The sequence below is a fragment of the Pongo pygmaeus genome, chromosome 1, assembly GCF_028885625.2.
Source record: "Pongo pygmaeus isolate AG05252 chromosome 1, NHGRI_mPonPyg2-v2.0_pri, whole genome shotgun sequence".
NCBI classification, from domain to species: domain Eukaryota; kingdom Metazoa; phylum Chordata; class Mammalia; order Primates; family Hominidae; genus Pongo; species Pongo pygmaeus.
The window spans coordinates 4547512-4573654 of record NC_072373.2 but is presented as its reverse complement, the minus strand read 5'-3'; the positions used below and the strand labels follow the sequence as shown (position 1 = coordinate 4573654).

Genomic DNA, 26143 nt, shown 5'->3' with positions numbered 1-26143 from the left:
TTTCACCATGTTGGTCAGGCTGGTCTCGAACTCCTGACCTCAGGTGATCCGCCCACCTCAGCCTCCCAAAGTGCTGGGATTACAGGCATGAGCCACCGTGCCTGGCTGAATGCATATAACATTTCTAAATAATGCTATATCCTCTTGCTGAACTGATTTATTTATTATTATCTAATGACTTTCTTTGTCTCTTTTTATGGTTTTTGACTTAAAGTCTGTTTTACCTACCATAAGAATAGCTACTCCTGCTCACTTTGACTCCATTTGTGTGGAATAACTTTTTATATGCCTTCACTATGAATCTTCATGTATCTTTACAAGTGAAGTGAGTTTCTTATAGGCAATATATAGTTGGATTGTGTTTTTTTAATCCATTCAGCCAGTCAATATCATTTAAATGGAAAATTTAATTCATTTACATTACATTCAAGGTTATTATTTATAGGTGAGGACTATTCCTGTCATTCTGTTCATTTTTTTCTGGTTCTTTTATATATCCTTTGTTCCTTCATTCTCTCTTATTGTTTATCATTGCAGTTTGGTGGTTTTCTGTAGTGGTAACATTTGACTCCTTTCTTTTTCTTCTTTGTGTTATTGATATACCGTTGAGTTTTATGCTTTTATGTGTTTTCATTATGGTAGATACCATCCTTTCACTTCGAGATGTAGGACTTCCTTAAGCATTTCTTGTAGGGCTGATCTATTGTTGATGAATTCCCCCAGGTTTTGCTTACCTGGGAAAGACTTTATTTCTTTATTTTTGAAGGATAGCTTTGCTAGGTATTGTATTCCACACTGGCAGTTAGAACTTTGACTGTATCGTCTCATTCTCTCCTGGCCTATTAGGTTTCTGCTGAGAAATCCACTGTTAATATGAGGAAGATTCCCTTATATGTGACTTGATGCTTTTCTCTTGCTGATATTAGAATTCTCTTTTTGCCTTTACCTTTTGGCAGTTTGAAATTCAGGTACCTTGGAGAAAACCTTTTTGGGTTAAATCTATTTGGAGATCTTTGAGCTTCCCGTACCTGGATATCTATATATCTTGCAAGACTTGGGAAGTTTTCAGCGATTATTTTGTAAAATAGGTTTTCTATGTGTTTGCCTGTCTCTCCACCTTCTGGAGCTCTCAAAATTCAAATATCTGGTTGCTTTATGGTATCCCATATGTCATATAGGCTTTCTTCATGCTTTCTTATTCTTTTTGTTTGTTTGACTGGGTTATTGCAAAAGACCTGTCTTCGAGTTCAGAAATTCTTTCTTCTGCTCGATCTAGTCCATTGTTAAAGCTCTTAATTGTATTTTTTATTTTATGCATTGAATTCTTCAGTTACAAGATTTCTGTTTGACCTTTTTCTTTAATATCTTTGTTAAATCTCTTATTCAGATCTTGAATTGATTTCCTGATTTCTTTGTATTATTTATTTGTGTTCTCTTGTATCTCACTAAGTTTCTTTTTTTCCTTCTCCCTTTCTGAGTTTCTTTATTATCATTATTTTCAATTCCTTTTCAGACATTTCTTAGATTTCCTTTTTGTTGGGATCTGTTACAGAGAATTATTGTGTTCCTTTGAAAGAGTCATGTTTCCTTGCTTTTTCATGTTTCTTGTGTCTTTCACAGATACATTGGTATCTGTGCATCTGGTATAAAAGTTGCTTCTTTCAGTTTTATAGATTGGCTTTCATAGTGGAAGACATTTTCCTTTGGATATTTCTTCAGTGTTGGTTGGGTAGGTTACTTTGGCTTTAATTCTGGATGGGCACAGTAGTGTAGTCCCTGCATGATTTCTTCAGCTATATAATCAGCATCAATGATGTCTCTGAGTTTTGCAGTGGCTTAGGCTGTGGTTGTTATTGAAGGCTATGGTGGGGCTTTGTTGGGGACAGGAGAACCGGGCAGGCTGGTCCATGGACACCAGTGGTAGGGACAGCTGGCTAAACATCAGGTTCGTGAACCCCCTGGCAGCCTACATGGGCACTAGTAGTAGCAGGTCTGGGTAGACCAATTCTTGGGCCTCCAGGTGGCTTGCTTGAGTGCTGGCAGTGGCAGCAGTGGGCCAGATGGGTGTCAGGTCCACAGGCCCCTTGGCGGCATTCATTGCATAAGCAGTGGCAGTAGCAGGAGCAGGCCAACCCTTCAGCCCCCTTGCAGCACGTGAGTACCAGCAATTGCAGTGGTGGGCTGAATTGGCCAATCCCCAGGCCTCCAGGTGGCACACACATGTGGGTGCCAGTGCCAATGGCAGGTTGGGCAGGCCAGTCCCAAGGTCTTCAGTAAATCCACATGGTGGCAGTGATGGGCAGGACAGGTCTATTCTCAGGCCCCTGAAAGGCATAGATAAGTGCCAGTGGTGTCAGGCAGGGCAGAACAATCCCCAGGCCCCTGGAGGGTATATGTGAGTGTCAGTAGTAGCAGGTGGAGCAGATCAATCTCCAGGTCCCTGGACAACACGCGTATACACTGGCAGCGGCAGTTGGGGTGAGTTGACCCCTCGGCTTCTGAATGATGCATGCGGGCACTGGTGAAGGTGGATGTAGGCAGGTCTGGCCTATCCTCATGACTCCAATGGTGCATGTGGGTGCCACTTGCAATGAGCAGGGTGGATCTATCCCTAGGTCCCCAGACAGCATGCTGGGGCACTGGTGGTGGTGGTGGCAGTGGACAGGTCAGGACCATCCTCAGGCCCTCCAATGGTGTGCATGGGCACTGGCAGTGGTGGGCAGGGCAGGTGGATTCCCAGGCCCCCAGATAAAAAATGCATGCAGGCTCCACTGGTGGAAGCTGCAGGTGGGTGGGGTATAACCTTAGGTCCTCCAATGCTGTGTATGGCCACTGGCTGTAGTGGGTGGAGCAGACTGATCCCTGTGCTCCCAGGCTCATTTTTTAATTAGGTTGTTTGGTGTTATTTTTTATTGCTCAAGATTTAAGTTTTCTATATGTTCTGGTATTAATGTTTTATGAGATATGTGATTTGAAACTATTTTCTTCTATCCTGTGGATTATCTTTTTATTCTTTTCATAGGGACTTTTGAGGCACAGAAGTTTTTTATTTTAATGAAAGCTATTTTTCTTTTTGTTACCCGGGCTTTTGGTATCATATCCAAGAGATCACTGCCAAATCCAATGTCATGAATATTCTTCCCTATGTTTTCTTCTAAGAGTTTTATCGTTTAGCTCTTAACATTTCAGGAATTAACTATTGATAACACCCAACAACTTGGATGGATGCTGAGTTAAATAGCCACTTTCAAAGTGTTGAATACTGTATGATTCCATTTATAGAACATTTTAGAGGTGACAAATTGTAGTAATAGAAAACAGTTAAGTGCTTTTCAGGGCTTAGGATATGCGGGCAGCTGTGAATCTTAAGTGGTAACGTGACAGAGTTTCTTCTATGTGATGTATTCACTCTTGTGTTCCGGTTGTGGTGGTAATTACGTGAATCTGCACATATGATAAAGTTTTACAGAACTATGCTAAATAAATAAATAAAAGAGTGCCTGGGCCGGGCGCAGTGGCTGACACCTGTAATCCCAGCACTTTGGGAGGCCGAGGCGGGTGGATCACTAGGTCAGGAGATCGAGACCATCCTGGCTAACATGGTGAAACCCCGTCTCTACTAAAAATACAAAAAATTAGCCGGGCGTCGTGGCAGGTGCCTGTAGTCCCAGCTACTCGGGAGGCTGAGGCAGGAGAATGGCATGAACCTGGGAGGTGGAGCTTGCGGTGAGCCGAGATCATGTCACTGCACTCCAGCCTGGAGGACAGAGTGAGACTCCGTCTCAAAAAAAAAAAAAAAAAAAAAAAAAAAAAAAGAGTGCCTGGAAAAATTGGTGAAATCTGAATAAGGTCTATACCCGAGTTAATAATGTATCAGCATCAATTTCCTAGTTTTGACAATGCATTAGGATTATGTAAACTATTCCCATTGGGAAAAGCTGGGGAAAGGGTACATGGAAACTTCTTGTGAGTCAAACAGTTTTGAAATAAAATAATTTAAAATCCTATTTTAAAATCTCTTCAATGTTTGGCCATTGTACTAAGACTAAAATCTAACTTATTTTCCAAAGCATACAATGCTTAGTATGATGTAGCGCTTGCCTATCTCTTCTCTGACCTTATCCACTTACTGGTCTCCCCCTTCTACTATACACGAGCCATTATTTTCCTGTCAATTCCTCAAGCATAGTAACTCCTCTCCCACCTCAGGGACTTTGTAACTGTTGTTCCTTCTGACTAGAATTCTCTTATCACAGCTGTCTCATGAAAGATACATACTCTTCTCTGGATGGTAAGATTTTCTTCATTATTTGTTCAACAAATATTTATAAATGCAGGTTTGAGAGGCAAAGCCTCAAGGCCGCAGTGTAGTTTTGAACATATTGGTTTGAAGTGCTTCTGAGACAACTGGAAGTCACGATTAATAATCTAATTAGATCCTCAGATCTAGAACTAGATATAAAATTTGGGATCTGGCTTACAATTTGATGAGTTGTACAGGAATTGGATGGTACTTGAAGCTATGTGAGTGAAATGAGATCACGTAGGAAGAGACTATACTCTGAGAAGAGAGGGGGTCCTAAGGCCAGACCCTGGGAACCATTAATAGAGCAAGAGGGAGTGATAACATGGAAGCCAAGTAAGAGTGTTTCAAATGGGAAGATTCATCCAATGTATCAAATGCTGCTAAAAGATCAGGTAAGATCAACAGAACTATGTTTATTAAATTTCACAACATGTACAGCCATATGTTGATATAACTAGAAAAATTATATCAATATTATATTATATATTGATTATATATAATATTTTAAAATATTATATATTTTAAAATACTATTATAATATTTTAAAATACTATTTAGTATATTTTAAAATACTATTAAAAAATAATAATATAATAATAATAATGCTATTAAAAATAATAATACCAGGCATGGTGTCTCACACCTATAATCCCAGCACTTTGGAAGGCTGAGGCAGGAGGATTGCTTGAGCCCAGGAGTTCAAGACCAGTCTGGGCAACATAGCAAAACCCCATCTGTACAAAAAAATACCAAAATTAGCTGGGCGTGGTGGCACACGCTTGTTGTCACAGCTATTTGGGAGGCTGAGGTCGAGCGATTGCTTGAGCCTGAAAGGCAGAGGTTGCAGTGAGCTGTGATTGAGCCACTGAGCTCCAGCCTGGGTGACAGAGTAAGACCTTGTCTCAAATAATAATAATAATAATAATAATAATAATAATGCAAACATTAGCAGTAATATAATGAAACTTGCTCTGTCATAGATCACTAGTAAGAACATAAATTGGTATAATTCTTTTAGAAATTATTTTGGCAATATGTATCAAGAGAGTTTTGTTTGTTTGTTTGTTTGTTTTTAGAGATGGGGTCTCACTCTTTTACCCAGGCTGGAGTGCAGTAGTGTGATTATAGCTCACTGTAGCCTCAAAATCCTGGGCTCACGTGATCCTCCTGCCTCAGCCTCCTGAGTAGCTGGGACTACAGGTGCACACCACCGTGCCAGGTTAAAAGGGTTTTGTTTTTTTTTTTCTTTTGGAGACGGAGTCTCTCTGTTGCCCAGGCTGGAGTGCAGTGGCACGATATCAACTCACTGCAACCTCCCCCTCCTGAGTTCAAGCGATTCTCCTGCCTCAGCCTCCCAAGTAGCTGGGACTACAGGCGCGTGCTACCAGGCCCAGCTATTTTTTGTATTTTTAGTAGAGACAGAGTTTCACCATGTTGGCGAGGCTGGCCTCGAACTCTTGACTTCAGGTGATCCACCTACGTTGGCCTCCCAAAGTGCTGGGATTACAGGCATTGAGCCACTGCGCCCAGCCTAAGTTTTTAAAGTGTTTAACTTTTGACCCAGCAGTCACACTTCCAAGAATCTTATCAAAAGAAATCTTCCTAACCATGGAAAAGACTGCGTCTCTGATGATGTTCCTAGCAATAATATTTACCAATAGTGAAAAAAATAAAACCACCAAAATGTCTAATACAGGAGTGTTAAGCAAATGATATAGTTCACTCAGTGAAAAATTATGCAGACATTGAAAATGATGTTTATAGACTGAACATGAATATAAAACAGCAGCCTGTACTTGGTAAATCTGAAGAAAACACTAATGTGGTTTTTGCCTTTTTGATAATTTCTATGTGTTAATTTTTTCCATATTTATAAAATTATCTTTAATGACCATGAATTACTTTCTTAATCAAAAAATATATTTTTAAGCTTGTTTATATGATTATATTAACTTTTTCTTGATTTTTTTCTACAATCTTCTTATATGTATTATTTATTATATTTTACTTCCATCTTACTCTTTGCTACATTAAGAATGCTTCATTTACTCTTTCCTCAGCAATTATACAAAAGGTAGTTGTATTTAAAATTCTGAATAGTGAATATGATTTTCAGAAAAAAATTAAAATATCTATTATTTATTATTTATTAGGCAAACCTATATTTCTCTATAAAAATCATCAAATGGGCTGGGTGCAGTGGCTTATGCCTGTAATCCCAGCACTTTGGGAGGAGGAGGTGGGTGGATCACCTGAGGTCAGGAGTTCGAGACCAGCCTCACCAACATGGTGAAACCCTGTCTCTACTAAATATAAAAAAAATTAGTGGGGCATGATGGTGCATGCCTATAATCTCAGCTACTTGGGAGGCTGAGGTAGGAGAATCGCTTGAACCCAGGAGGTGGAGGTTGCAGTGAGCCGAGATTGTGCCATTGCACTCCAGCCTGGGCAACACAGCAAAACTCGTCTCAAAAAAAAAAAAAAAAAATCATCAAATGAGTATTCTTCAGGAAAGGCCTTCCCTGACCATTATTCCTACTTCCCACAATGGGTTCTACTATCAGATAACCCCATAGTCCCCCTAATTACTCCTTAGTGACACTCATGATAACAATCTTAAAGGTTCCTTTGTGAGTGGATGCCATGTTTTTAGAAAATTAAACAAAAGCAGTATTAGAGGATTAGGATAGAATTCTAGACTAGCCCTCATCATCTGATTTTTTAATTCTAGCAATTTCCCATAGTAAAACAGTTGCTTCCATTCTAAAAGTACCTTATTAGGAATAATTCCAACTCAATTCCCCTTCTCCTTATGTATCATGAGAAAAAGGGAGCTTTTCAGGTCTATCTGATTTCTAAGAGCATTTTCCTTAAAGCCCCCAGACACTGTTTGAAACCTGCCTTGAAAGAGTATGTCATTTTGAAGGCAGGCTCATGTAGCAAGAATTCTAACAGATTAGTTTCAGAAACTCTACTATGTATTTCATTGAGATTAACACTAGGGTTATTTATTTAAGTATCCCCATAGTTTCAGTGCATTCAGGATTCTGATTGTGTGTAGAGTTTTTGACGAGTTGGAAACTGTATTACAACTTATTTATAATTCATAAAGTTCGCATGGGGAGGAGGCTATAAGGTAGAAAGAACAAAGCTGAATCTTGAGCACATGATAAATTTACAAATGTAAGCAATGTCTTAACCAAAATAACAAATTCAATATATCATGATGTCACATCAAAATACTTTAGCTATGAAAATAATAAAAAATGAAATTTTATTTTGTTTTTATAGAATTCCATAGTACTCAGCACACAGATGGCCACATTGGGACAGAAGCCTGTCATACATTCAGTTCTGAAGAGAAAAGTTCATTCTTCAAATGAGAAAATGAAAAGGGGGTATTTAATTTTTTTAATTTTAAATATAGAAATATGAAAACTTAAACTAGATTTTACAATTCTAGTGGAACTTAATGAAATGTGTCTATATGTTATTTTCAAGTGCCTTCTTTTATAAAACACAAAAAAATTGATAATCAGAACTAATTACTAACTTAGAAAATTCTAGACTCTTGGATTAGAGTTTTACAGTTTGTGTCCATATGTAATCCTCAATCCAAGAGCCTCATTCAGGTTGGTGGCAAATCCTGGAAATATCTCAAAATGTGTCCTACTGGTTTATAAAAGTCAACCACGGTGGTGTCCAGTGCCCATACACACACATACACACGCACACACACACACACACACACCACAAATTCTATCTGAGAGGCAAGATACATTACTGTTAAAGTTAGTAGGTTATCACAAGGTATAGACAGACTTTCTTAGTCTATTAAGCACCTAGACACAGGGCAAGGTGCTTTTAACTAAAGGATAAAGTACCTGCCTTCAATAATCTTTCATTTAGTGTGAAAGACAAACAAGAAACAGATACTATATAGGAGTGAGGCCAGGATGCAGAGGAACACAAAGAGGGTGCACCAACTCTGGCCTGGAGGAGAGGGAGTCAGGGAGGACTTTTCTAAAAAGGTGACATCTGCATTATTGAAAAGAAGTAAAACCTAGCCAACTGGGGGAGAATTCCAAACATAGGAAATGACAAACAGCAGGTCCTCAAATAATGTTCATTATAACATTGATTAGAAAAAACTTGATTCCCTGTTGGGGCCACTGCTGTGTGGAGTTTGCATGCTCTCCCCGTGTCTGCGTGGGTTTCCTCCAGGTATTCTGGTTTCCTCCCACATCCCAAAGCTGTGCACTTGAAGTTCATTGGCGTGTCTGCATGGTCTCAGTTGGAATGAGTGTGGGTGTGAATGTCAGTGTGCCCTACGATGGGGTGACGTCCTGTCCAGGGTAGGCTCCTGCCTTGAGCCCTGAGCTGCCAGAATGGGCTCTGGCCAACCACAACCCTGAACTGGAATAAGCAGGTTAGAAAATGAATGAATGGATGGATGAATACAAACTATTGTAAAATGAAAATTTGTAAAGTAGACAAGAGTATGACATGACAATAAACAATGCTGTAGGAAAGTGCTCAGAGAGCCGCCATATTTGTTATTGTTGAGTTTTGAACTGTGTGATGGTAGGAGGTGTTTCTTAACAATTTGGCACACATTAATTTCTTGATTTAACCCACCATCACTATGATCACCCTCACTCACGGATTCACCAAGAGTTGGGTCAATAATTACCTTACTTGTGAGCCACCACGACTAGCCCTAAGAGTTCTTTATATTCTAGATACAAGTCCTTTATCAAACATATGATTTATAAGGATTTTCTCCCATTCTGTGAATTGTCTTTTCAGGTTCTTCATGATATCCTTAAAGCACAGAAGTTTTACATTTTTATGAATTCCTAATTACCTGTTTTTTTTTCCTTTGGTTCTGTGTGCTTTGGGTGCCATATCAAGGAAACCATTGCCAAATCCCAAGTCACAAAGTACCACACTGTTTTTTTCCTATGAGTATTATAGTGTTCGCTCTTACATTTAAACCCTTGGTCTACTTTGAGTTTATATTTGGTCTGTATTTGCAGTGAGTTCATTTTGTGGTAGGGGGTCCCAATGGATTCTTTTCTGTCTGGAGATCTAGTTGTCCCAGCATAATTTGCTGAAAAGACTGTTGTTTCCCCCATTTAATTGTTTTGGCACTCTTGTTGAAAGTCAGTTAAGAGTGAATGTGACAGTATATTTCTGGATTTTTAAATTCTATTCCATTGCCCTACATATTCATCCTTATGCCAATACCACACTTCTCCCATGGGTCTGTGCAACCCACGATCAGGAGATGCCCTTATGAGCCCATGCCACCAGGGCCTTCGGTCCAATACACAGAGCTGTGTGGAGTCTCGGCAGAGCAGCCACTCAGGCACATGCAGAGACCCAGGGGTTTTACATACTGTGGACCCAGGACCCCTGCCAAGGTGGAAAATTTGTCCGTACATATCCCTAGGAAGGGGGCTGAATCCAGGGAGCCAAGCAGCATTGTTCTGTGGGCCCCAATTGTACAGCACCTAAGGAAAAATTCTAGAAAAATATAAATCATCAAAATTGACCCAAAAAATACATATAGAACTTGAGTAATGTTTTAACTGAAAAGAAACAATTATTATTTAACAATCATTGGGGAGGGGAAGAGAGCACTAGCACAGATAATTCCAATCCTAAACACTGAGATGAAGTTATTAGCATACTCAAATTCAGGCAAGAGCTATATAAGAAAGGAAAATCACAAGCTAATCTTATTCGTGAATGTAGATGCCAAATCCTGAATAAAATATTATCAAATAAATTTAGCAATAGGCCAGGCATAGTGGCTCACACCTTTAATCCCAGCACTTTGGGAGGCCAAGGCAGGAGGATTGCTTGAGGCCAGGAGTTTCAGACCAGTCTGGGAAACATAGAGAGACCCTATCTCTATACAAAAATTAAAAATTAGCCACGTGTAGTGGCATGCACCTGTAGTCCTAGCTACTTGGGAGGCTGAGGCAGGAGGATTGCTCAAGCCCCGGAATTTGAGGCCACAGTGAGCGATGATCATGCCACTGTACTCCAGCCTAGGTGATAGAGTGAGACCTTGTCTCTAAATAAATAAATAAATAAATCCAGTAATATATATGAAAAATATATGATATATGATCAAGTTGATTTATACCAGAAGTGCAAGTTGAGTATCATATTTTTAAATGTTTTAATGTAATTTATTACATTAATAGCTTAAAGGAGTAAAATTAGATGATCATCTCAAGAGGGACAAAATTAAGCTTTATTTCAAAATGTTTTTTACTTCTTGTTTTCCTCGGCTTAATAAAAAATAAAATAAATTTTTTAACCTCATACTGTACATAAAAATAATCTCAGATGAATTAAATATGTACATATGAAAGGCTAAACTGAAAAAAATTAGAAATATAGAATATCTTTATTGTCTCAGGATAGTGAAGGATTTCTACAATTCAAAAGTTACTCAAACTATACGAGTAAACATTTGATAAATTCAGCTTATTAATGAATACATGATCTGATGTTCAGCCTCATTAGTAATCAAAGAAAAATATTAATAGCCCAATGAGATCCATTTTCCACATACCAGATTGATAAATATATTAAAGTTTTAGAAAGTCATTGGTGAGGATATGCAACAATGGAACACTAATGTGGATTGCTGATGGAAGTGTAAATTGGCACAACCAATTTGAAAGAATTTTACATTATCAGGCAAAGTTAAAGATGCACATACCCCATAGTTACAAGCTCAATACCACTGTATACCCTAGAGAAATCCATGCACAGTTACCTCAGGAGATGTGCAAAAAAATATTTATAGCAGCATTGTTTGCAATTGCAAAAAAGAAGAAGAAAGAAACTTTAATTTCCACTCATGGAGAAATGTATAATGAAGAAACCAAACATATACTTATTAGTATTGGTTTAACCGTAAGTAACAGAAAACTTGATTAATAATGGCTTAACAACAACAACAAAAAATTTCTGCTACTTAAAAAGAAGCCTAGAAGTGGCCAGTGGTTAAGGCCATAGGCTTTTTCCAACCTTCTTCTCCACCATCCTCAGAGTGTTGGCCTCACCTGTGGCCTCCTGGTCACAAGATGGCTGCTGAAGCTCTAACAGCACAAGTCTGCACTCAATGTGAGAAAGGCAGGTGACAGTGAGTGGGTAGCCAGCGTAGCAAAGAGGACTTTTTCCTTAATGGTGCTATCCTTTTGTCAGAAAAGTGTGGTGGCACATGCCTGTAATCCCAGCATTGGGAGGCTGAGGTGGGCAGGTTGCCTGAGCTCAGGAGTTCAAGACCAGCATGGGAAACATGACGAAACCCTGCCTCTACGCACAAAATACAAAAATTAGCCAGGCATGGTGGCACACACCTGTAGTCTCAGCTACTGGGGAGGCTGAGGTAGGAAGAATGCCCAAGCCCAGGAATTTGAGGCTGCAGTAAGCTATGATTGGGCCACTACACTTCAACCTGGGTGACAATGAGACCCTGTATCAAAAAGAAAAAAAAAAAAAGAAAAAGAAAATAATTTCTTACATGTCCTTGTATATCTCATTGGCCACAGTGGGTTATATGGCCAATTCTAGCTACAAGAGAGACTAGAAAAAAAATATCTGGCTTTTCCAGCCTATACAATGGGAGGCTAGCAAGGATAAGGCAATGCTTTTCAGTGGCGCTCACCGGTTGCTACCACAACAAAATCACCTGTGATTCAACCAACAGATTGGCTTAGTCTTTTTCTTTTTTTTTTTTTTTAGACAGGGTCTCACTCTGTCACCCAGGCTGGAGTGCAGTGGCATGACCACAGCTCACCACAACCTCAAACTCCTAGGTATCGGGGGAACCTGCCCCCGATAGTAACATAGGTTCTTTTCTATTTTCCCTAAGTGTCGGCCAGCCTGAGAAATAAAGGGAAAGAGTACAAAAGAGAGAAATTTTAAAGCTGGGTATCTGGGGGAGACATCACATGTCGGCAGGTTCCGTGATGCCCCCCAAGCCGCAAAACCAGCAGGTTTTTATTCGTGATTTTCAGAAGGGGAGGGAGTATATGAATAGGGTGTGGATCACAGAGGTCACATGCTTCACAAGGTAATAAAATATCACACGGCAAATGGAGGCAGGGCGAGATCACAGGACCACAGGACCGGGGTAAAATTAAAAATACTAATGAAGTTTCATGTCCCACTGGGCACGCATTGTCATTGATAACATCTTATCAGGAGACAGAGTTTGAGAGCAGACAACCAGTCTGACCAAAATTTATTAGGCAGTAATTTTTCGTCCTAATAAGCCTGGGAGTGCTATGGGAGACCGGGGCTTATTTCATCCCTACAGCTGCGACCGTAAAAGAGAGCCTCCCCTGAAGCGGCCATTTCAGAGGCCTCCCCTCAGGGACACATTCTCTTTCTCAGGGATGTTCCTTGCTGAGAAAAAGAATTCAGTGATATTTCTCCCATTCGCTTTTGAAAGAAGAGAAATATGGCTCTGTTCTGCCCGGCTTACCAGCAGTCAGAGTTTAAGGTTATCTCTCTTGTTCCCTGAACATTGCTGTTATCCTGTTCTTTTTTCAAGGTGCCCAGATTTCATATTGTTCAAACACACATGCTCTACAAACAATTTGTGCAGTTAATGCAATCATCACAGGGTCCTGAGGCGACATACATCCTCCTCAGCTTACGAAGATGACAGGATTAAGAGATTAAAATAAAGACAGGCGTAGGAAATCACAAGGGTATTGGTTGGGGAAGGGATAAGTGTCCATTAAATCTTCACAATTTATGTTCAGAGATTGCAGTAAAGACAGGTGTAAGAAATTATAAAAGTATTAATTTGGGGAACTAATAAATGTCCATGAAATCTTCACAATTTATGTTCTTCTGCCATGGCTTCAGCCAGTCCCTCTGTTCAGGGTCCCTGACTTCTCGCAACACCTAGGCTCTAGCAATCCTCCCATCTCAGCCTCCTAAGTGGCATGTGTCACCATGCCTGGCCAATTTTTCCACTTTCTGTAAAGACAGTGTCTCGCCCTGTTGCCCAAGCTGGTCTTTATTTTTTTCTTCAACTTTTAAGTTCAGGGGTACAGCAGATGTGTTACATAGGTAACATGTGCCATGGTGGTTTGCTGCACAGATCATCCCATCAGCCAGGTGTTACACCCAGCATCCATTAGCTGTTCTTCCTGATGCTCTCCCTCTCCCCATTCCCCCCAACCAGCAGGTTCCCTGCATATGTTGTTCCCACTCACCCCACCATGTGTCCATGTGTTCTCATCATTCAGCTCCCACTTATAAGTGAGAACATGCAGTGTTTGGTTTTCTGTTCCTGCATTAGTTTACCGAGCATAATGGCTTCCAGCTCCATCCATACCCCTGGTGTAAACATGCTAAAAATGTATACACTATACAACAGTGAAAATATACAAACCAACACTAATCAGTATGAATGAATCTCACAAGCATAATATGGAATGATAAAAGCAAATCATAGAGGAAAGGTAAAGTATAATTCCATTTATATAAAGTACAAAACTAGAAAAATTAAATAGTACATTGTTTAGTAATGGGTAAACTAGTTTTTATAATTTTTTTTATTTGTAATTTTTGTGGGTACATAGTAGGTATATATATTTTGGGGGTTTATGAGATTTTGATATAGGCATACAATGTATAATAATCACATCAGGGTAAGTGGAGTATCCATCACCTTAAGCATTTATTCTTTGTGTTACAGTCTAATTATACTCTTTTAGTTATTTTTAAACATCCAATTAAATTATTATTGACTATACTCACCCAGTTGTGATATCAAATACCACATCTTACTTATTCTATTTTTTGAACCCATCCCTACTCTCCCCCACAACAACCCCCCACCACACACACACACACACACACACACACACACTACTCTTTCCAGCCCCTGGCAACCATCATTCTACTCTCTATGTCCAAGAGTTCAATTGTTTTAATTTTTAGCTCCCACAAATAAGTGAGAATATGGTGAAGTTTGTCTTTTTGTGCCTGGCTTATTTCACTTAGCATAATGGCCTCCAGTTCTACCCATATTGTTGCACATGACAGGATCTCATTCTTTTTTATGGCTAAATAGTACTCCATTGTGTATATGTGCCACATTTTCTTTATCCATTCACCTGTTGATGGACACTTAGGTTGTTTCTAAATCTTGACTATTATGAATTGTGCTGCAATAAACATGGGAGTAGATATCTCTTCAATATATTGAATTCCTTTCTTTTGGATGTATACCTAGCACTGGGATTGCTGGATCATATGGTAGTTCTATTTTTAGCTTTTTGAGGAACTTCCAAACTGTTCTCCATACTGGTTATACTAGTTTACATTCCCACCCACAGCGTACAGGGGCTCCCTTTCTCCAGCATTTGTTATTGCCTGTCTTTTGGATGAAATCCATCTTAACTGGGGTGAGATGATATTTCATTCTAGTTTTGATTTGCATTTCTCTAATGATCAGTGATGTTGAGCACCTTTTCATATACCTATTTACCATTTTTATGTCTTCACCTAAGAAATGTCTATTTAGATCTTTTGCCCATTTTTATTTGGATTATTATTTTTTTTCCTGTAGTGTTGTTTGAGCTCTTTATATATTCTGGTTATTAATCCTTTGTCAGATGGATAGTTTGCAAATATTTTCCCCCATTCTGTGGATTGTCTCTTCAATTTTTTTATTGTTTCCTTTGCTGTGCAGAAGCTTTTTATTTTATTTTTTATTTTTATTTTTTGAGTCTCACTTTGCAGAAGCTTTTTAACTTGATGTGATTCTACTTGTCCATTTTTGCTTTGGTTGCCTGTGTTTATGGGATATTGCTCAAGAAATCTTTGCCCACTCCAATGTTCTGGAGAGTTTCCTAAATGTTTTCTTTTAGTAGTTTTATAGTTTGAGGTCTTAGACTTAAGTCTTTAATTCACTTGTTTTTTGTATATGGCAAGAGATAGGGGTCTAGTTTCATTCTTCTGCATACTGATATATAGTTTTCCCAGCACCATTTTTTTTTTTTTTTTGAGACAAGAGTTTCACTCTTGTCACCCAGGCTGGAGTGCAATGGCATGATCTTGGCTCATTGCAACCTCCACCTCCCATGTTCAAGCGATTCTCCTGCCTCAGCCTCCGAGTAGCTGGGATTACAAGCGCGTGCCCACCACGCCCATGTAACTTTTGTATTTTTTAGTAGAGATGGGGTTTCCCCATGTTGGCCAGGCTGGTCTTGAACTCCTGACCTCAGGCAATCCCCATCGCCTCAGCCTCCTAAATTGCTGGGATTACAGGCGTGAACCACCGCACCCAGCCCCCAGCACCATTTCTTGAAGAGACTGTCCTTTCCCCAATATATGTGCTTACTACCTTTCTCAAAAATGAGTTCACTGTAGTTGTATTGATTTGTCTTTGGGTTCTCTGTTCTCTTCCATTGGTCTATGTGTCTGTTTCTATGCCAGTAACATGCTGTTTTGGTTACTGTAGCTCTGTGGTATAATTTGAAGTCAGGTAATGTGATTCCTCCAGTTTTGTTCATTTTGTTTAGGATAGCTTTGGCTATTCTGGGTCTTTGGTGGGTTCCATAAAAATTTTAGGATTTTTTTTTCCTATTTCTGTAAAGAATGTCTTTGGTATTTTGATAAGGATTGCATTGAACCTGTAGATTGCTTTGGGTAGTGCAGACATTTTAACAATATTGAATCTTCCAATCCATGAACATGGAATGTTTTCCTTTTTTGTGCCCTCTTTAGTTTTTTGCATCAATATTTTATAGTTTTCATTGTAGAGATCTTTCAATTCTTTGGTTAATTCCTATGTATTTAGTTTTTATTTGTACCTATTGTAAATAGGATTACTTTTTTATTTCTTTTTCAGATTGTTTGCTCTTGGCGTATAGAAATGCTACTGATTTTTGTATGTTGATTTTGTATCCTACAACTTGTCTGAATTAATATATCAGTTCTAATAGTTTTTTGATAGAGACTTTATGTTTTTCTAAATATAAGATTATATCAGCCAGGCACGGTGGCTCACGCCTGTAATCTCAGCACTTTGGGAGGCCGAGGCAGGCAGATCACGAGGTCAGGAGTTTGAGACCAGCCTGACCAACATGCTGAAATCCCATCTCTACTAAAAATACAAAAAAAAAAAAAAAAATAGCCGGGTGTGGTGGCATGTGCCTGTAATCCCAGCTACTCAGGAGGCCGAGGCAGGAGAATTGCTTAAACCCAGGAGGCGGAGGTTGCAGTGAGGAGAGATTGAGCCGCTGCACTCCAGCCTGGGCAACAGAGGGAGACTCAGTCTCAAAAAAAAAAAAAAAAAAGATTATATCTTCTGCAAGCAAGGATGATTTGATTTCTTCCATCCCAATCTAGATGCCCTTCATATCTTTCTCTTGTCTAATTGCTCTAACTAGGACTTCCAGTACTGTTGAATAACAGTGGTGAAAGTGGGTATACTTGTGTTCCCGATCTTAGAGGAAAAGCTTTTCAGTTTTTCCCCATTTAGTATGATACTAACTGTGGATCTATCATATATGGCTTTTATTATGTTGAAGTATGTTCCTTCTATACCCAGTTTTTTAAATGTTTTTTTTATCATGAAGGGATGTTGAATTTTATCAAATGCTTTTCAGTATTAATTGAAATGATCATATGGCTTTTATACTTCATTCTGTTGATATAATGTATCACATTGGTTGATTTTCATATGTTGAACCATCCTTGCATCCCTTGGATAAATCCCACTTGGTCATAATGAATGATATTTCTAATCTGTCACTGAATTCAGTTTGTTACCATTTTGTCTTAGATTTTTGCATTAGTGTTCATCAGGGATATTGACCTGTAGTTTTCTTTCTTTGATATGTCTTTTTCTGGATTTGGTATCAACGTAATACTGGCCTCATAGAATGAGTTTCAAAGTATTCCTACCTCTTCTATTTTTGGGGATAGTTTGAGTCAGATTGGTGTTAGTTCTTTAAATGTTTGCTGAAATTCAGCAATGAAGCCATCAGGTCCTGGGCGTTTCTTTGCCGAGAGACTTTTTATTATAGCTTCAATCTCATTACCTGTTATTGGTCTGTTTAAATCTTAGATTTCTTCATGGTTCAATCTTGGTAGGTTGTATGTGTCTAGGAATGTATCCATTTCTTCTAGGATTTCCAATTTATTGGCATATAGTTGCTCATAGTAGCCTCTAGTGATCCTTTGAATTTCTGTGGCATTGGTAGTCTTCTTTTTCATCCCCAATTTTATTTATTTGGGTCTTCTCTCTTTTTTCTTAGTTTATTGATTTTATTTATCTTTTCAAAAAACAAATTTTTTTTTTTTAATTATTATTATACTTTAAGTTTTAGGGTACATGTGCACAATGTGCAGGTTAGTTACATATGTATACATGTGCCATGCTGGTGTGCTGCACCCATTAACTCGCCATTTAGCATTAGGTATATCTCCTAATGCTATCCCTCCCCCCTCCCCCCACCCCACAACAGTCCCCAGAGTGTGATGTTCCCCTTCCTGCGTCCATGTGTTCTCATTGTTCAATTCCCATCTATGAGTGAGAACATGCGGTGTCAAAAAACAAATTTTTCATTTCATTGATCTTTTGTATTGTTTTCTTCATTTCAATTTAATTTATCTCTGCTCTGATCTTTGTTATTTCTTTTCTTCTACTAATTTTGGGTTTAGTTTGCTCTTGCTTTTCTAGTTCTTTAAGATGTATCATTAGGTTATTTGATGTTTTTCTACTATTTTTGTTATAGGCACTTATAGCTATAAACTTCTCTCAATACTGCTTTTGCTGTATTCCCTAGGTTTTGGTATGTGTTATGTTAATACTTCAATTCCTTCTTTCATCCGTGCCTGTTGTCTGAACTGTAATTGCCTGCCCTTCAATTCCCTCTTAATTTCTTCACTGACCCACTGGTCATTCAGGAGCATATTGTTTAAATTTGATGTGTTCGAATAGTTATCAAAATTCCTCTTGTTATTGACTTCTAGTTTTATTCCATTGTGGTCAGAGAAGATACTTTATATTTGAATTTTTTTAATGTTTTAAGACTTGTTTTGTGGTCTAATATATGGTCTATCCTTGAGAATGATCCATGAGTTCAGGAGAAGAATGTGCACTCTACATCTATTGAATAAAATGCTCTGTAAGTATCTCTTAGGTCCATTTGGTCTGTAGTGGAGATTAAGTCCAGTGTTTGTTGATTTTCTGTCTGGATAATCTGTCCCATGTTAAAAGTGGGATGTTGAAGTGTCTGGCTATTATTGTATTGGGGTCTCTCTCTCTCTTTAGCTCTAATAATATTTGCCTTATATATCATCTGGGTGCTTCAGTGTCAGTTGCATATATATTTACAATAAAGTTATGCCATCTTGCTGAATTGACCCTTTTATCATTATGTAATAACCTTATTTGTCTCTTTTTATGGTTTTTGTCTTGAAATATATTTTGTCTGATATAAGTATAGCTACTCCTCCTATTTTGTGTTTTCCATTTGCATTGAATATATTTTTCCATTCTTTTATTTTCAATTTATTCATGTCTTTATAGGTTAAGCATATTTCTTTTAGGTAACAGATTGTTGGGTCTTGTTTTTTAATCCGTTCAGCCACTGTATGTCTTTTGATTGGAGAGTTTAGTCCATTTACATCCAGTGTTATTATTGAGAAGTAAGGATGTACTCCTGTGATTTTGTTATTTGTTTTATGGTTGTTGTGTGGTCTTCTCTTCCTTCTTTTCTTCCTTTCTGTCTTCCTTTCAGTGAAGGTGATTTTCTCAGGTGGTATGTTTTAATTTCTTGGTGTTTTTTATTTTTTGTGTAGCTGTTGTATGTTATTTAAGACTACCATGAAGCTTGCAAATAATTATAGCCCATTATTTTAAACTGATGACAACACTGATTGCCTAAACGAATGAGAAATTTGAAAAGAAAACTAATAAGAATTCTACACTTTAACCTTGTCCCCCTGCTTTTAAACTTCTTGTTCCTATTTGCATCTTATTGTACTGTCCATGTCTTGAAAGTTGTTTTAGTTATTATTTTTGATTGGTTCATCTTTTAGCCTTTCTACTTAACATGTGAGTAATTTACACAGCAATTACAGTGTTTAATATCCTATGTTTTTCTGTGTACTTAAAGTCAGCAGTGAGTTTTGTGCCTTCAGATGATTTCTGATTGCTCACTAATGTCTTTTTCTTTTAAATTAAATAACTCCCTTTAGCATTTCTTGTAGGACAGATCTTGTGTTGATGAAATCCCTCAGCTTTTGTTTGTCTGGGAACATCTTTATTTCTCCTTCATGTTTGAAGGATACTTTCACCAGATTTACTATTCTAGGGTACAAGATTTTTTTTTCTCTCAGCACTTTAAATATATCATGCCACTCTCTCCTTGCCTGTAAAGTTTCCACTGAAATGTCTGCTGCCAGATGTATCGGACCTCCATTGTATGTTAGTTGTTTCTTTTCTCTTGCTGCTTTTAGGATCCTTTCTTTATCCTTCACCTTTATAGTAGTTTGATATTAAATGTCTTGAGGTAGTCTTCTTTGGGTTAAATCTGCTTGGTGTTCTGTAACCTTCTTGTACCGAATATTGATGTCTTTCTTGAGGTTTGGGAAGTTCTCTGTTATTATCTCTTTGAATAACCCTTCTACCCCATCTCTGTCTCTACCTCCTCTTTTAGGCCCATAACTCTTAGATTTGCCCCGTTGAGGCTATTTTCTAGATCTTGTAAGCATGCTTCATTCTTTTCTATTCTTTTTTCTATTGTCTTCTCTGATTGTGTATTTTCAAATAGCCTGTCTTCAAGCTTACTAATTCTTTGTTCTGCTTGATCAATTCTGCTATTAAGAGACTCTGATGCATTCTTCAGTATGTCGATTGCATTTTTCAACTCCAGAATTTCTGTTTCTTTTTAATTATTTCAATCTCTTTTTTAAAATTTATCTGATAGGATCCTGAATTCCTTCTCTGTGTTATCTTGAATTTCTCTGAGTTTCCTCAAAATAGCTATTTTGAATTCTGTGTTAGAAAGACCACATATCTCTTTCTCTCTCTGATAGGTCCCTGTTGCCTTACTTACTTCATTTGATGAAGTCATGTTTTACTGGATGGTCTTGATGCCTGTGGTTGTTCACTGGTGTCTAGACATTGAGGAATTAGGTATTTATTGTCGACTTCACAGTCTGAGCTTGTTTTTACCTATCCTTCTTGGGAAGGCTTTCCAGGTATTCAAAGGGACTTGGGTGTTGTGATCTAAGATTTTGGTCACTGCAGCCGTATTTGCATTAGGGGGCACCCCAAGCCCAGTAATGCTGTGACTCTTGGTGGTCTTGGAAAAAATCTGGAAAAATTCTCTGAATTACCAGGCAAACACTCTTGTTCTCTTCTCTTACTTTCTGCCAAACAAACGGAATCTCTCTCTCTCTCTCAGTGCTGAGCTGCCTGGAGCTGGGGGAGGGGTGACACAGCACCCCTGTGGACACTACCACTGGGACTGCACTGGGTCAGACCTGAAGCTAGCACAGCACTGGATCTCACCCAAGGCCTGCTGTAACATGGCTACCACCTATGTTCACTCAAGGCCCTAGGGCTCTACAACCAGCAGGTGGTGAAGCCAGACAGTCTTGTGTCTTTCCCTTAAGGGCTGCAAGTTCCCCCAGGCCCCATGTGGGTCCAGAGGTACCATCTGGGAGCCAAAGCCTGGAGTCAGAAACCTTAGAAATCTACCTGGTGCTCTGTTTTTCTGCAGCTGAACTGGCACTCAAACCACAAGACATAGCCCTTTCCACTCCTCTCTTTCCTTTTCACAGACAGCGGAGTCTTTCCCTGTGGCCACCACCACCACAGGCCCACAGTGAGTGCTGTCAGGCTACCATTAATGTTCACTTAAGGACCAAAGGCTTTTTAGTCAGCTTGTGGTGAATGCTGCCAGCCTTGGGACTCACCTTTCAGGGCAGTTGGTTCTCCTCTGGCCCAAGTCAAGTCTAAAAATGCTGCAAATACTGTCCAAGAACCAATGCCTGGAACTGGGGACCCTAAGAGGCCGCTTGATACTCTACTCCACTGTGGCCTAGCTGGTACCTAAGCTGCAAGACAAAGTCCCTTTTACTCTTCCTTCTGCTTTTGTCAAGCAGAAGGAGTCTCTCTTTGGAGCTGCCACAGCTGGGAATGTGCTGGGTCACACATGAAACTGTCACATCTCAGAGTCTCATCCAATGCCCATGGTATGTACTGCTTAGCTACCTCTGCTGTTTATTCAGGGCCCAAGAGCTGGTGATGAATCCTGCCAGGACTGGGTTCTTCTCTTCAAGGCAGCAGGTTTCTTTCTGGCCCAGGGTGTGTCTAGAAATGTCATCTAGGAACTAGGGCCTGGAATGGGGGCCTCAGGACTGCCCAGTGCGCTTTCTACTGTGGCTGAGCTGATATTCAAGTTGCAAGACGAAGCCCTTTGTACGCTTCCCTCTCCTCTCCTCAAGCAGAAGGAAGGAGTCTCTTTCATAGCTGTGAGCTGGGCTGCCTAGCGTTGGGGAGGGGTGGCACAAGCACTCCATTAGCTACCCAGGGTAGTGTCTCACTAGGTTGAATGCCACCCCTGTCCACTGCCTCTGAGCCCAGTACAGCACTAGGTCTTGCCTAGGAGTTGCAGTCTTTGTGGCCTAGACTATCTTTCAAGTTTATTTAGGACTCCAGAGAACTTTAGCCTGTGATGGCAAGGCTTGCCAAAACCCATGTTCCCACCATGAGGATGGGCAATTCCCTCTGGCTAGGGCTGGTCAAAATGTTCCCTCTGCGGGTATCATCTGAGTTCTGCCTGGTGTTGCTTTCCATTGTGACAGGGCAGCACTGAATTCCGACGGAAAGTCCCACAATCACTGTACTCTGTCTCCCCAAAGCACACAGATTCGTTGTCTGCACTATGCAGCCACTACTGAGATGGGGAAGGGGGGATGTTGGCAACTCAAGACTCTCTTTCCCACCGTCTTCAGTGTCTGTTTCCTTGATATAATGTTAAAACCAGATACTGTGATTACTCACTTGATTTTTGGCTCTTATGAAGTTGATTTTTTGGGTAGATAGTTGTTAAATTTCATGTTCCTATGGAGAAGAAGATTGGTGGAGGCTTCTATTCACCCATCCTGTTCTGCCTCCATCCTCAAACTAGTTTTTTAAAGCATGTGAATTGACTTTTGTATGGACTTTGTATCCTGCAGGTATAATTTTTATTGGTTCCAGGAGTTTTTTTTTTTTCTGCTCTTTTTTTTTTTTTTTAATACTTTAAGTTTTAGGGTACATGTGCACAATGTGCAGGTTAGTTACATACGTATACATGTGCCATGCTGGTGTGCTGCACCCATTAACTCGCCATTTAGCATTAGGTATATCTCCTAATGCTATCCCTCCCCCCTCCCCCCACCCCACAACAGTCCCCAGAGTGTGATGTTCCCCTTCCTGTGTCCATGTGTTCTCATTGTTCAGTTCCCACCTATGAGTGAGAACATGCAGTGTTTGGTTTTTTGTCCTTGCAATAGTTTACTGAGAATGATGATTTCCACTTTCATCCATGTCCCTACAAAGGACATGAACTCTTCATTTTTTATGGCTGCATAGTATTCCATGGTGTATATGTGCCACATTTTCTTAATCCAGTCTATCATTGTTGGACATTTGGGTTGGTTCCAAGTCTTTGCTATTGTGAATAGTGCCTCAGTAAACATACGTGTGCATGTGTCTTTATAGCAGCATGATTTATAGTCCTTTGGGTATATACCCAGTAATGGGACGGCTGGGTCAAATGGTATTTCTAGTTCTAGATCCCTGAGGAATCGCCACACCGACTTCCACAAGGGTTGAACTAGTTTACAGTCCCACCAACAGTGTAAAAGTGTTCCTATTTCTCCACATCCTCTCCAGCACCTGTTGTTTCCTGACTTTTTAATGATCGCCATTCTAACTGGTGTGAGATGGTATCTCCTTGTGGTTTTGATTTGCATTTCTCTGATGGCCAGTGATGATGAGCATTTTTTCATAGGTCTTTTGGCAGCATAAATGTCTTCTTTTGAGAAGTGTCTGTTCATATCCTTTGCCCACTTTTTGATGGGGTGTTTGTTTTTTCTTGTAAATTTGTTTGAGTTCATTGTAGATTCTGGATATTAGCCCTTCATCAGATGAGCAGGTTGCGAAAATTTTCTCCCATTTTGTAGGTTGCCTGTTCACTCTGATGGTAGTTTCTTTTGCTGTGCAAAAGCTCTTTAGTTTAATTAGATCCCATTTGTCAATTTTGGCTTTTGTTGCCATTGCTTTTGGTGTTTTAGACATGAAGTCCTTGCCCATGCCTATGTCCTGAATGTAATGCCTAGGTTTTCTTCTAGGGTTTTTATGGTTTTAGGTCTAACGTTTAAGTCTTTAATCCATCTTGAATTAATTTTTGTATAAGGTGTAAGGAAGGGATCCAGTTTCAGCTTTCTACATATGGCTAGCCAGTTTTCCCAGCACCATTTATTAAATAGGGAATCCTTTCCCCATTGCTTGTTTTTCTCAGGTTTGTCAAAGATCAGATAGTTGTAGATATGCGGCGTTATTTCTGAGGGCTCTGTTCTGTTCCATTGATCTATATCTCTGTTTTGGTACCAGTACCATGCTGTTTTGGTTACTGTAGCCTTGTAGTACAGTTTGAAGTCAGGTAGTGTGATGCCTCTAGTTTTGTTCTTTTGGCTTAGGATTGACTTGGCATTGCGGGCTCTTTTTTGGTTCCATATGAACTTTAAAGTAGTTTTTTCCAATTCTGTGAAGAAAGTCATTGGTAGCTTGATGGGGATGGCATTGAATCTATAAATTACCTTGGGCAGTATGGCCATTTTCACGATATTGATTCTTCCTACCCATGAGCATGGAATGTTCTTCCATTTGTTTGTGTCCTCTTTTATTTCATTGAGCAGTGGTTTGTAGTTCTCCTTGAAGAGGTCCTTCACGTCCCTTGTAAGTTGGATTCCTAAGTATTTTATTCTCTTTGAAGCGATTGTGAATGGGAGTTCACTCATGATTTGGCTCTCTGTTTGTCTGTTATTGGTGTATAAGAATGCTTGTGATTTTTGTACATTGATTTTATATCCTGAGACTTTGCTGAAGTTGCTTATCAGCTTAAGGAGATTTTGGGCTGAGACAATGGGGTTTTCTAGATATACAATCATGTCGTCTGCAAACAGGGACAATTTGACTTCCTTTTTTCCTAATTGAATACCCTTTATTTCCTTCTGCTGCCTAATTGCCCTGGCCAGAACTTCCAACACTATGTTGAATAGGAGTGGTGAGAGAGGGCATCCCTGTCTTGTGCCAGTTTTCAAAGGGAATGCTTCCAGTTTTTGCCCATTCAGTATGATATTGGCTGTGAGTTTGTCATAGATAGCTCTTATTATTTGGAGATACGTCCCATCAATACCTAATTTATTGAGAGTTTTTAGCATGAAGGGTTGTTGAATTTTGTCAAAGGCCTTTTCTGCATCTATTGAGATAATCATGTGGTTTTTGTCTTTGGTTCTGTTTATATGCTGGATTACATTTATTGATTTGCGTATATTGAACCAGCCTTGCATCCCAGGGATGAAGCCCACTTGATCATGGTGGATAAGCTTTTTGATGTGCTGCTGGATTTGGTTTGCCAGTATTTTATTGAGGCTTTTTGCATCAATGTTCATCAAGGATATTGGTCTAAAATTCTCTTTTTTGGTTGTGCCTCTGCCCGGCTTTGGTATCAGGATGATGCTGGCCTCATAAAATGAGTTAGGGAGGATTCCCTCTTTTTCTATTGATTGGAATAGTTTCAGAAGGAATGGTACCAGTTCCTCCCTGTACCTCAGGTAGAATTCGGCTGTGAATCCATCTGGTCCTGGACTCTTTTTGGTTGGTAAGCTATTGATTATTGCCACAATTTCAGAGCCTGTTATTGGTCTATTCAGAGATTCAACTTCTTCCTGGTTTAGTCGTGGGAGGGTGTATGTGTCAAGGAATTTATCCATTTCTTCTAGATTTTCTAGTTTATTTGTGTAGAGGCATTTGTAGTATTCTCTGATGGTAGTTTGTATTTCTGTGGGATCGGTGGTGATATCCCCTTTATCATTTTTTATTGTGTCTATTTGATTCTTCTCTCTTTTTTTCTTTATTAGTCTTGCTAGCGGTCTATCAATTTTGTTGATCCGTTCAAAAAACCAGCTCCTGGATTCATTAATTTTTTGAAGGGTTTTTTTTTGTCTCTATTTCCTTCAGTTCTGCTCTGATTTTAGTTATTTCTTGCCTTCTGCTAGCTTTTGAATGTGTTTGCTCTTGCTTTTCTAGTTCTTTTAATTGTGATGTTAGGGTGTCAATTTTGGATCTTTCCTGCTTTCTCTGGTGAGCATTTAGTGCCATAAATTTCTCTCTACACACTGCTTTGAATGTGTCCCAGAGATTCTGGTATGTTGTGTCTTTGTTCTCGTTGGTTTCAAAGAACATCTTTATTTTTGCCTTCATTTCTGTTCTTTAAGATTTTCTAAACAGTCATTTATGTCATCTGCAAATAAAAACCAGTTTTATTTATTCCATTCCAATGTGAACACCTTTTATTTCACTTTCTCATGTTAGCTAGCATTTCCAATGCTATGTTGAATAGAAATAATGAGAGGAGACATCCTTGTCGTGTAGCCAGTCTTAGAAGAGCATCTAGTTTCTCACAGTCAAGTTTTTGTATGCTTTCTTTAGACTCTTTTTATCAAGTTTAAGAAGGTCCCCTCTGTTGCTAGTTTGCTTTGAATTTTTAGCATGAA

At 39.2% G+C, this 26143-nt stretch overlaps 1 protein-coding gene across 7 annotated transcripts in view; it reads left to right on the top strand.

Moving 5' to 3' along the window:
- Positions 1–26143, top strand: part of CATSPERE (catsper channel auxiliary subunit epsilon) — a 184622-nt gene that overhangs the window by 57880 nt on the left and 100599 nt on the right. For all 7 annotated transcript variants that reach the window (XR_008501161.2, XM_054478821.2, XM_054478812.1 and 4 more), the window contains one exon: positions 7598–7704. Coding sequence is in view for 6 of the 7 variants with exons in the window: in XM_054478821.2 (XP_054334796.1) it covers positions 7598–7704 (107 nt within the window). In the remaining variant the exon portion in view is untranslated. The remainder of the gene's footprint in view (positions 1–7597; positions 7705–26143) is intronic.